The sequence below is a fragment of the Mustela putorius genome, unplaced genomic scaffold (genome assembly GCF_011764305.1).
Source record: "Mustela putorius furo isolate JIRA1106 unplaced genomic scaffold, ASM1176430v1.1 tig00001069_pilon_pilon_pilon, whole genome shotgun sequence".
Lineage (NCBI taxonomy): Eukaryota > Metazoa > Chordata > Mammalia > Carnivora > Mustelidae > Mustela > Mustela putorius.
In genome coordinates this window covers 1217952-1230009 of record NW_025421558.1, presented here as the reverse complement: position 1 = coordinate 1230009, position 12058 = coordinate 1217952, and the positions used below count along the sequence as shown (strand labels likewise).

General features: G+C 42.7%; 1 protein-coding gene across 1 annotated transcript in view; it reads left to right on the top strand.

Moving 5' to 3' along the window:
- Window positions 1-11326, top strand: part of KDM4D (lysine demethylase 4D) — a 31369-nt gene extending 20043 nt beyond the window's left edge. The window contains exon 3 of the mRNA XM_045087172.1: window positions 8841-11326. Within this exon, the coding sequence (XP_044943107.1) occupies window positions 9162-10757 (1596 nt within the window). The 5' untranslated portion in view covers window positions 8841-9161 and the 3' untranslated portion in view covers window positions 10758-11326. The remainder of the gene's footprint in view (window positions 1-8840) is intronic.
- Window positions 11327-12058: the final 732 nt, after the last annotated feature.

Genomic DNA, 12058 nt, shown 5'->3' with positions numbered 1-12058 from the left:
AGTGGGGGTAAAACCAGAGGAGGAGAGAGAAAGATAAGAAAATGCGTTTGTGAACAAAGATTATTTTCATTCAACCGTTTGACAGATTAGACACTGAAAGGAAATCGAGAGAAAGAACAGTAGCTTAAATTAGAAAAGAGAGGGATGACTGATGATTAAAGAAAAGCAAAGATGATAGTGATAAATTGACTTTCCTGGAACAAGGGAGACGTGTTGATTTAAGGAGTTTAAATGAGATTAGCTGTGGAGAGAAGTATATCTTCTTACAAAAGGAGCACAAGAAGGAAGATGGCATGTGACCAGGAGGAGAGCGACTCCAAGTATTTACCAAATGGCCTCACTCGATTATTTATTTAATTAATTCTTGGAGTGCAAAAAAATTTTTTTTGGAGCGCACGCTATTATAGAGTACCAAGATCTCTTGGAAAATACGGTAATGGACAGGACATAGACCAGGCTTTCAAAATACTTTTATATGGAAGGTTAGACAGGTACAGAAAGAACTCTAGAGATTGAGACCACAAGCTATTGAGTTAAGTATTAATTTTTCTAGACTTTGCTGTCTCCTCCATAAAATGGGGGTAATAATGGTACCAACTTCATCGAGTAATGGTGAAGTTTGAATGAGATACTAGGAAGTGCTTAGTAAAAGGCCTGGAAAAGTGAGATGCTAAATAAAGGTAACTCTTGCTGTTCACATTATATAAAGTATGAAGGATAAGTGCTAAGAGAGAACTATGGGAGCTGAGAGAACGGGACAGTAAAGGAAGAAAAGGGGTCAGGTTCATGCACTTAAGAAGGGGTGGAACTTAAGGATTGAGAAAGAAGGAAGGGAAATTTGGGTGAGATAATGTGGGTAGAGGCAGACAGTTTGAAGTTTCACAACATAAAGTAAAAAAGAGAGATTTTAATACATCCAAAATGGACACTCAGTTAACCGCCCAACTTAAAAAAATCCCTTACAAGATCCTAATCTCTTTCTAGCTTACATTTCCTAGTGCTCTATCAAGATTGAGAAATTCAGCCCACAAATAGAATCCTGTTTCATTCTCCATCACCACCCACATGCTCTCCTTTCTTGTTTAAACTCAGGATAGATTTAAGGGCCCATGATTACAACCACTCTCTTATACCCCCACCTAACCCATCAGTATCCCTCTTTGCTTGAGATATAGTTGCCTGGAAAAACACTAACCCTGATGGAACCTTACTATTTGCTTTCTCCCTATCTTTTGAATGTTCCTTCTTCATGGGGAAAATTTTTTTCATGCTAGATAGATCCGTGTGGGGCGACCACCCATTATACAATGTTTGGAGACAAATACTTCGAAGTTACACAGTATGAGTTAAGGAAACACATCAAGACTAAGGCACACACAGTCCTCCTGTTTCTTCAGTATCTCCACAGAGAGGCATCTCATATTTCAGGAGGCATGCTGGATACAACTTTGGTTTTGTTCTTGTGGATGGGTTCCTTCCCCCATTGCTCTTCCTTCATATAGAGCTTCAGTGACAGTGACTTTATCAGGAGAGGTACATAGAGCCTTCCTCGTGAATCAAGCTGTCTAGATGTCATACCAGTCATTTACAATATTTTCTGGGCCCTGGACTAAAGGAGGCAGCTGGAGACCTTGTGTCCCTTTGGATGGTTAGTCCTCCAGCCACGGGCAGCAAGCCATTATTCCCATAGGAACCTGAACACCAACACTTCCCATCCAGCTAGGGGCAGGGGTCTGGGCTAGCAAATTGTTCAGGCATTCTAGGGTGAACATGTGGGGTCGTTTTTGGACATTGCTTCTCCTTCATAACCATTGATCCCCAAGACTATTGAGTGCTCATCAGTTAAATCTGGAATAGGAAGATAGATGTTATCTGACTTCCACCGAATTTTTAGAGTCTAAATAATTGCATTTGTCCTGCTCCCTCAAGGATGAGCCAGATTGTCATCTACTCCCCTTGCCTGCATTTATTAACAAGTTCTATAGAGACCTAGAGATTGTCTCAGCAGCTGCAAGCCCTCCTTTTGGCCTTTGACACTAAAGTTGGAAAAGGAGAGGAATGTATTTATTCTCCTTATCCCACCTCTACAGATTGTTTAGTGGCTTAGAGTCCATCGAAAGCCAAGGTGTCCAGAGCTACCGCCACTGACTCAAAGTGCCCCTGCCATTGGCATTTGAGTCTGGCAGCAAACATTTGTTTGGTACACTTCTACAAAAGCCTCAGACCCCAGACCCAAAGGAAAAAGCATTTGTGGTTTCCTTTTGTCTGAATGGACCTCGAATAAGGTGGAGAGACCTCTGGTGCCAAGACTCTTGGGAACCATGGAAGATATGGGTGGTTTCCATTATTTCGAGCAGTGGCAGTTAAGGTGATCACTCGTAGTTTTATTGGGGAAAATCTAAGGTAAGAGTAAACGCCTTGGTGTCTAACCATAATGTGGCTGGCTCCTTCCCAGGAGCTCCTCCTCACCCCATTTCTTTGGCAAGGTTTTCTTTTCTTCCCCATGGTTCATGGGCAGACCCAAATGCTAATGGTGTTTTGAGCTCTAACAGCCGTGTCAGCTTTCCTATACTACTGTTCCTTCCACGCTGGCAGTGTTCCCAGAGAAATCTTTCTGTTCCTAGGAGGGCCCTAAAATTTGTAGAACCCTCAGACCTCACAGAATATGAATGTGCTTTTGGTGTCTGGCAAACTTCCAGGGAATCTGTCCAGAAACAGTCACTCACGAATTTCCAGTGATTTTGTAAGGTGACTCCAAGTGGGCTCAGGATCTCTAGGAAGCCTGCTCTGATTTCACACACCAAGTTAAGGTAGAAGCAGGCTTATTTGTCTCCCTCATAGGTAAACCTAGGTTTATCTTGTAGTAGAGAGCCCAGCGTGAACCTCTCCATTTCATCTTCCAGCCATTCCTCCTGACTCACTTCCATCCTGTCTTCTAGCAGTTTCTTCAGCCACAGTAGCTCTGGGTGCAGGAAAAGCTGTTGGAGCTTACAAATTGTTTTTATTTTTAAAATAAGATTTCAGGGGGCGCCCTGGTGGCTGAGTCAGTTAAGCGTCTGGTTTCATCTCAGGTCATGATCTCAGGGTCTTGGGATCGAGCCCCGCATCCAGCTTCCCTGCTCAGTAGGGAGTCTGCTTCTCCCTTTCTTTCTACCCCTCTCGCCTGCTTGTGCACTCACTCTCGCTCTCAAATAAATATGTAAAATGTTTTTTAAAAATATGGTTTCAGATTTGTTGAAGGATGGTAGTTATTCTTTATTTTCTTATAAGAAATCTCCGAGAAAAAAAAAAAAGTCAGGCAAAACACCCAATGCTTTGTGGGCTGGTAACATTGAAAATGAGGCCTATTTACTAGAACAAGGAGCGGTGGTTCCCTCAGAAGACATGGTTGGCTAGTTGATTGGATTCAATTGTGATTGGACTAGAGATGATGGAGTTTGGGTGGAGCCAATTTTAGAATTTTGAAGAGATATATAAGTCCTGATCATCAGTTCAGGTTTCATTTGGAGTTGTTTTCTTGACAGAAAACCATCTCACCCAAAACAAGACTATCGGGAAGGTGATATTTTTGCTGAGACTTGAGGGAGGTAAGAGTTTTCTGTGTACGAAGACCAGCAAGCAGGAGTACTCCAGATTTTTTTTTTCCTAAGACTTTATTTATTTATTTAAGAGAGTGGAATGAGCAGTGGGGAGGGGCAGAAGGAAAGAGAGAAGCCGATTCTCTGCTAAGTGAAGCCCAATGTGGGGCTCGATCCCAGGACCCAGAGATCATGACCTGAGCCAAAAGACTGATGCCTAAGCAGCTGAGCCACCCAGGCGCCCCCACTCTAGGCTTTTTTGAGACACAGGAATGTGGTTGGAACCGAAAGAGCAAGGGGTAAGTAGAAAGCGGTGTTGTTGAGCATTAAGAGGTAATGTGGGGGGCTCCTGGGTGGTTCAGTTGGTTAAGCAGTTGCCTTCAGCTCAAGTCATGATCCCAGAGTCCTGGGATTGAGTTCTGGGCCAGGCTCCCAGCGCACTGGGGAATCTGCTTCTCCCTCTGCCCCCAACCTGCCCCCACCCAAACTCGTGCTCACTCTCTCTCTCTTTTTCTCTCTCAAATAAATAAATAAAATCTTTTTTTTTTTTTAATAAATCTTTAAAAAGAAAAAAAAAATTAAGAGGTAATTTGGGGCCAGATCAGGTAGGGAGGGAATTTTAGGACATATGAAGGATTCTAAGTGGGATGGAGTAGGCATGCTCAAACTTGAAGATGGGGAAGATAAAACAATGTTTGGAGTGCAGAAAAACTAAGAAATTAGGAATTTAAAAGAATTAGCAAACAGTGTTAAGGGACCTCTTGAGATTGTGTTAATGAAGTATTTAGCTGTTGCATCTTTTTTTTTTTTTTAATTCTGAGTGAGGGCATATTCATGCTGCCTTTTTTTTTTTTTTTTGGTTAAGAATGTTTCTTTTGTTTCACTGTTAAGAATGATGCTTGCTATATATTTTTTACATTGAAATCCTTTGTCTTACTATAGAACTATTTCTTAGTGTTTTACAAGTAAAGAATTTTAAAATCATGAATGAGTGTCATATTTCATCAAACGGTTTTTTGGTACCTACAAGATGATGATATTTCTCATTTTCTTTGTTAATATTCTGAATTATATCATTAGATTTTCAGATGTTGAATCATTCTTTCATTCCTGGGATATATTCTATTTGGTCATGAGGTATTATTCTTTTAATATGTTGCTTTATTTGGTTGGAAAATATCCTGTGTAGCTTTCATCTATGTTTATATCTAAAGATGGCCTATAGCTTAAATTTTTTTTGTACTTTTCTGATTTTGTTGCCAGAGATAATGGCCTCATTTGAGTAGCTTTCTAACTTTTCTATACTCTGAAAGAATTTGCATTAGTAAGAGTTAACTGTTTGTTAAGTTTGCTAGAATCACCTACAATATGATCTATCTTTTGGGCTTTTAGGGGTCATACTTTGAATTGGATTCTTACATTTTTGTGTTTATGCTTTCTAGTTTTTCTTGGATCTATTTTGGGTATGTTTCCTCTGTAGAAAATAATTCTTTTTTGAAAATTTTGATGTCAGGATGCCAAGAAGATTCTCTTTGGAGATTAATATTTTTTCTACTGTATTACTAGATTTGTGCACTACTTAATTTCTAGTCTTGCTTATTATCATCTCTCTTATGATAAGTTATATTCATGGTGTGTTTTAATTAGTCTCTTCAAAGAACAGTTTTGGTCTTCATCCTTGTTTTGTATATATTATCTTTCATTAATTTCATCTTTATTCCTTGTCATTTGTTTCCTCTCCTCCTATCTAATTTCAAGCTCCTTCAATTCAGTGTTTATTATTTATTTTTATTCACTATTCCTTTTAGTACAATGAAATATGTATCTTCATCTTCTTTGTGCTAGCTTAATACCTAGACTCTATCTTTATTTTATTTTTATTATTTTTCTTTTTTATTGTAATATAATTAACAGGCAATGTTATATTAGATTCAGGTATACAATGTAATGATTCAACAATTCTATATATTGCCCAATGCTCAACATGGTAATGTGTAGAATTGTTGAATCACTATATTGTACACCTGAAACTAATAGAACACTGTATGTTAAGTATATTGGGATTAAAAATCTTCTTTATTGGGCACCTGGATGACTCAGTGGCTTAAGGCCCCTGCCTTTGGCTCAGGTCATGATCCCAGGGTCCTGGGATCGAGTCCCATGTCCAGCTCTCTGCTCAGCAGGGAGCCTGCTTCCCTTCCTCACTCTCTGCCTGTCTCTCTGCCTACTTGTGATCTCTATCTGTCAAATAAATAAATAAAATCTTTAAAAAAATAAAAAAACTTTATTTCTGGGGTGTCAGTTATTTCTCCTCCTTTGTTTCTGATTTTATTTATTGGGAGTCCTCTCTCTTTTTTATTGATAAGTCTGGCTAAAGGTTTATCAAATTTATCTTATCCTGGTTTCATTGAGCTGCTTTATTAGATTTTTAAAGTCTCTATTTCATTTATTCTGCTCCAATCCTTTTTATTTCCTTCTTTCTATTAGCTTTGAGCTTTGTTCTTCTTTTTCTAGCTCTTTTAGGTATGAGTTTGGGTTGTTTATTTGAGACTCTTCTTGTTTCTTGAGGTAGACCTCTACTGCTTTAAACTTCCCTTTTAGGACAATTTTTTTTTTCATCCCAAGATTTTGGACTGTTGTTTTTTCTTTTTCTTTTTCTTTTTTTTTTTTTTTTTGTTTCCCATGTATTTTTTAATTTCCTCTTTGATTTCTTGGTTGACCCATTTATTGTTTAATAGTATTTAGCATCCACGTATTTTAGTTCTTTCCAGATTTTTTCTTGATTTCTGGTTTCATAGTGTTCTAGTCAGAAAGGACACATGATATGATTTCAGTATTTTTGAATTTACTGAGACTTATTTTGTGGTCTAATGTGATCTCTTCTGGAGAATATTCCATGTACACTTGAAAAGAATGTACATTCCACTGTTCCGGGTTTGGAATATTCTTGAGTTTATATGTTAGGTCTATCTGGTCCATTGGGTCATTTCAAAGCCACTGTTTCCTTGTGATTTTCTGTCTGCATAATTGATATAGTGGGGGTTAAAGCCCCCTACTATTATTGAATTACTGTCAATTTCTTCCTTTATGTCAATCAATAGTCTCTTTATGTATCTAGCTGCTCCCATATTGGGTGCATATTTACACTTGTTCTATCCTCTTGTTGGATTGTTCCGTTTATTATTATGTGGTATACTCCTTTGTCACTCTATGTTTTTTTATTAGAGCATTTAGCCCATTTACATTTAATTACTGAAATTGTCTTGGAAAACTCTTTGTCTTTCCTTTTATTCCAAATGATAATGGTGCTAGGTAAGAGTATTCTTGGTTGCAAGTCTCTTTCTTTCAGTACTTTGAATATATCATGCCATTTTCTCCTGGCCTACAAAGTTTCTACTAAAAAGTTAGCTGGTAGCCTTATGGTTTTTTTCCCCATATGTAACTGTTTTCTTTTCTCTTCCTGCTTTTAAAATTCTCTACTAGCTTTGCCATTTTTATTATTACATGTCTTGGTGTGGACCTCTTTGGGTTAATTTTGTTGGGGTCTCTCTGTGCTTCTTGGAGCTAAATGTCTTGTTTCCTTCCCCATATTAGGAATGTTTTTAGTTATTTCTTCAAATAAATTTTCTGCCCCGTTCTCTCTCACATTCCAAGGCCCCTATAATTCAAATGTTATTCCCTGGATGATGTCATGGAGTTCCCTTAACCTATTCTCATTTTTTATTACTCTTTTTTTCTTTCTGCTTTTCAGCTTTGTTGCTTTCCATTGCCCTGTATTCCAAGTTGCTGATCTGCTCTTCTGCCTCCTCTCATCTGCTATTGATTCCCTTCAGTGTATTTTTTTTTTCAATTACAGTTACTGAGTTCTTTATCTCTGATTGGTTCTTTTTATATTTTCTCTTTGTTAAAGGTTCCACTGAGATCCTCCCCTCTCTCCTCAAGTCCCTGAGTATCTTTATGATCACTACATTTAATTCTTTATCAGGCATATTGCTTGTCTACATTTCATTTAGCTCTTTTTCTGTGGTTTTGTCCTCTTTCATTTGGGACATATTCCTCTGTCTCCTCATTTTGTTAAACTCTCTGTGTCTGTTTCCCAATAGGAAAGTCAGCTATGTACCGATCTTGGAAAGTGGTGGCCCTATAAAAAAGAGGTCCTGTGGTGCCCTACAGCACAATGCCCCCTATTCACTAGAACCAGGCACTTCAGAGGTGTTCACTATGTGGGGTCTATGTACCCTACTATTGTGGTTGAGCTCCATCTAAGCTCTATTTTTAGATAAACATATGGAAGTTTGTGACAATCATCATAGCTTAATGAATTATCACAACTAACTCTTCTGATGGCTGTGTAACCAGCACCCAGGTTCAAAACAAGAATATTAACATGCTCCAGAGGCACCCTTATGTCACCATGCACAATCTCTCTCTTTCCCAAAGGTAATCACTACTCTGACTTCTAATATAGATTACTTTGCCTAATTTTTATCTTTATAAAAATGGAATCATGGAGTAGTTATTCTTTTGAGACTGGATGATTTTGCTTAGTATAATGATTATAAAATTATTCTTATATTTCTTTGTAATTTTTTGTCCTCATTGCTGTATTGTATTCCATTATATGGATCTACTATCACGTATTTATCCATTCTACTGCTGATGGGCATTTAGGTTGTTTCCAGTATTTGCCCAATAGAAATAATGTTATAGACATTCTTGGAGATGACTGTCAGTGCAGAGCCATGCACATTGTGGGAAGAGTTCAACCATAGCACAGGCATGTGTTCAATTTTACACAAGCAGATGCTCAATTTTAGTATATACTGCCCAAATAGTTTTCCAAGGTGAATGTAATGATTTCCATTCTCTCTCTCTTTTTTTTTTTAAAGATTTATTTATTTATTGGGGGGGGGGGAGAGCGAGCACAGGCAGACAGAATGGCAGGCAGAGGCAGAGGGAGAAGCAGACTCCCTGCTGAGCAAGGAACCCGATGTGGGACTCGATCCCAGGATGCTGGGATCATGACCTGAGCCGAAGGCAGCTGCTTAACCAACTGAGCCACCCAGGTGTCCCTGCATTCTCTTTATTAGAATATAACCCCTCCACATTGTTCCACATCCACACCACCTCTTGTTTTGTTAATTTTATAAATTTCTAGCCATTCTTTGAGTGTGCAATAATATTCCATATGGCATTTTATTTGTAACTCTCTAATAACTTTTGCAGCATTAATTTTCAACCCTTTTGTATTCCTCCTTTTAGGCTTTGTTTAAACACTGCCCTGAAGAAATAACCTGTATACGCACCCAAGACTGAGTGATTCAATAGACCTCCAGGGAACTGGGTACTGACTGAAGAGCAGCACAGGCTTAAACCGTGCTAGTTCTAGGCAACTCTTCCTCCCAGAGCATCATTTGCTGGTGAATCAGCAAGCCTAAGAAACATCATTTCATTTTCATAAAGGCCCACTGGTGGTTCCTAGTGACTCAGACTCTCAAACCCATTTTTTAAAATATAGAATTTTCCAGTATCCTCAACTATCTAGAACATACTGAAAAACTTTGTGAAGCTTGGAGCTTATTAATGGAAGCTATGAAGTCTAAGGCCAGCTGTGCTCAGAACCCAAGCTGTACCATAATGATATTTCATCCAACCAAAGAAGAGTTTAATGATTTTGATAAGTACATTGCTTACATGGAATCCCAGGGTGCACACCGAGCAGGCCTCGCCAAGGTGATTCCACCCAAGGAATGGAGGGCCAGGCCGACCTATGACGACATCAGTGACATCCTAATTGCAACTCCCCTCCAGCAGGTGGTCTCTGGGCAGGCAGGTGTGTTTACTCAATACCATAAAAAGAAGAAAGCCATGACAGTGGGCGAGTACCGCCGTCTGGCAAACAGCGGGAAGTATCAGACTCCACCACACTCGGGGTTTGAGGATTTGGAGCGAAAATACTGGAAGACGCGTCTCTATGATTCTCCCATCTATGGCGCTGACATCAGCGGCTCCTTGTTCGACGAAAACACCAAAGAGTGGAACCTGGGACACCTGGGAACCATCCAGGACCTGCTGGAGCAGGAGTGTGGTGTGGTGATCGAGGGCGTGAACACCCCCTACCTGTACTTCGGCATGTGGAAGACCACGTTCGCCTGGCACACGGAGGACATGGACCTGTACAGCATCAACTACCTGCACTTCGGGGAGCCCAAGACTTGGTACGCGGTGCCCCCGGAGCATGGCCAGCGCCTGGAACGCCTGGCCAAGGAGCTCTTCCCGGGCAGCGCCCGCGCCTGCGAGGCCTTCCTGCGGCACAAGGTGGCTCTCATCTCGCCCACGGTGCTCAAGGACAACGGGATTCCGTTCAGTCGGATCACGCAGGAGGCGGGCGAGTTCATGGTGACCTTTCCCTATGGCTACCACTCTGGCTTCAACCACGGCTTCAACTGCGCGGAAGCCATCAACTTCGCCACCCCGCGCTGGATCGATTACGGCAAGGTGGCCTCCCAGTGCAGCTGCGGGGAGGCCAGGGTCACCTTTTCCATGGACGCCTTCGTGCGCATCCTGCAGCCCGAGCGCTATGAGCTGTGGAAGCGCGGGCAGGACCGGGCTGCCGTGGACCACACGGAGCCCGTGGCGCCTGGCGGTCCGGAGCTGAGCGCCTGGCGGGAGGTGCGCGGCCCCGGGAGAGGCACGTGGAGCCTGCGGCACCTGCCACCGCGCCGGGCCCCACGGGCCCCGCGACCCGGGGCGGCTGGCTGGAGCCCCCGCCGCCGGCGCCGCCGCCTGGCTCCGTGCCAGGCCTCCCCGCACCCCTTACCCGCCCATAGTTCTTCCTCTGCTGCCCAGTGCGGGGCTGTCCCCGCCCGCCCCTCCGGGGAGCCTGGCCCCACTGGGCCACAGCCCCCCACTCCCTGTGCCCCAGGTCCCCGGCCCTCCCCTGGCAGGTGTGGTCCTGGTCGTCGTCCTCGGGAACAGGGGGCTCAGGGGGCTCAGGGGCCTAGCCTCCAAGCCCGGGCCAAGAGGCGCATCTTGGGGGGAGCGGGGTACCCAGCTCCATACTCGGAGGCTCAGCCCTTTCCTGTGGATGGAGGCTGGGTGAACAAGCCCGCACCACTGAGCCCTGGGCTCAGGCAAGCTGCTGAGGCTTCCGTGTCTGGCTGTGCCCCAGTCCCCTAAGCCCAGGAGACACTTTTGTAACCCACTGCTCTTGAGTGTGGCCACAGTATTCTTGAGACTGGCCATATTTATGTCAGAGCTTTGGGCGAGCTTGCAGGACACTGGTCTTGCTTGAGAGTCCTGTGATGTTGCCACTGATGCGTTGAGTCCATGTTCTTTACCAAGTTCGCCATAATTTGTTCTTTCTGCCAGACCCTGGAATGTCTTTGGACACTGCTGATGCCGGTTTTGCCAGCTGAGCTTTCATCCACTAGGCATTCTTGTGTGTCTGTGAGCTGGGTCCTGTGGAGGTGGCCAGAGCCTCATCTCCCCCAGACTCCTATCCTCTGGGCCAACTATGAATGCTGCTGGGTTTTGGTTCTCCTCAATCTCCCTCTTTTCCTCTTCACCCCCCTTCCCCCTTTCCTTGAAAAACTAGGCCCTTTTGGTCAGGAGAAGCTCAGAAAATAATTTTTCATCTTTCTGAGGATTCGATGTATTCAAAATGTGTTATCGCCAGTATTTGTTCACAAACATATTACAGATAACCAAACTGTTCAGATCTGACTTTATTTCTAATAAATATTGTCCATTCAACTGATTGAGGGGTGGAAGTTTTTCTTTCCTGTACTTCTCTTGATAATTATATCAAAACATTTCAAGCAAGACTGATTTTTACGGGCTGGCTGCCTTGTGTGGTGTTGAGGAAGGAATTTGAAGGGTGGTTCTTGGGTACTACTAACTGGGTAGGTGAGGGGATTAGGTTTGCAGCCCTACCTTAAGGACGAAGGATAGGAATCACCTGCTGCTTTGCCGGGCAGGAGTTGCTGGGAGGTGAGCAGAGGACCAACGTGCCGACATCGAGTATCTTCCCCCTGCGCGGCCTTTTCCGTGTTGTATGCATATTTCGCATAGTGCAATCACTGATTCCTGCCAGTAAACATGTGCACAAATGAATCAGATAAATTTCATCCGGTCCTCTGTGCTGGGAAGAACCTGAAGGGGAGGGGATATAGAGCAGAATGGGCAGGGCCTGCCTGGGTTCCAGTAGTCTGGGGAAGTTGGATTAAGCAGTAGACTTTTTCCAAGACCCAACTAAGATAGGTTCCACAGCTGACTTCCACTTAGAGGAAACTATCAGTATAATTGACCTAACATGGAACGTATGTTTTCTCAGAGGAGAAAGAAAGCTCTTTGCGTCTGGGCATAGAGAGGAAGAAGGAGAGAGCCAGGGCACCGTATGCCGGCCCTTGTGGCTCATGTCAAGTATTTGAGTTTTTTCCCAACTTGAAATGGGAAGGCAAGTGGAAGTTTGAAACAGC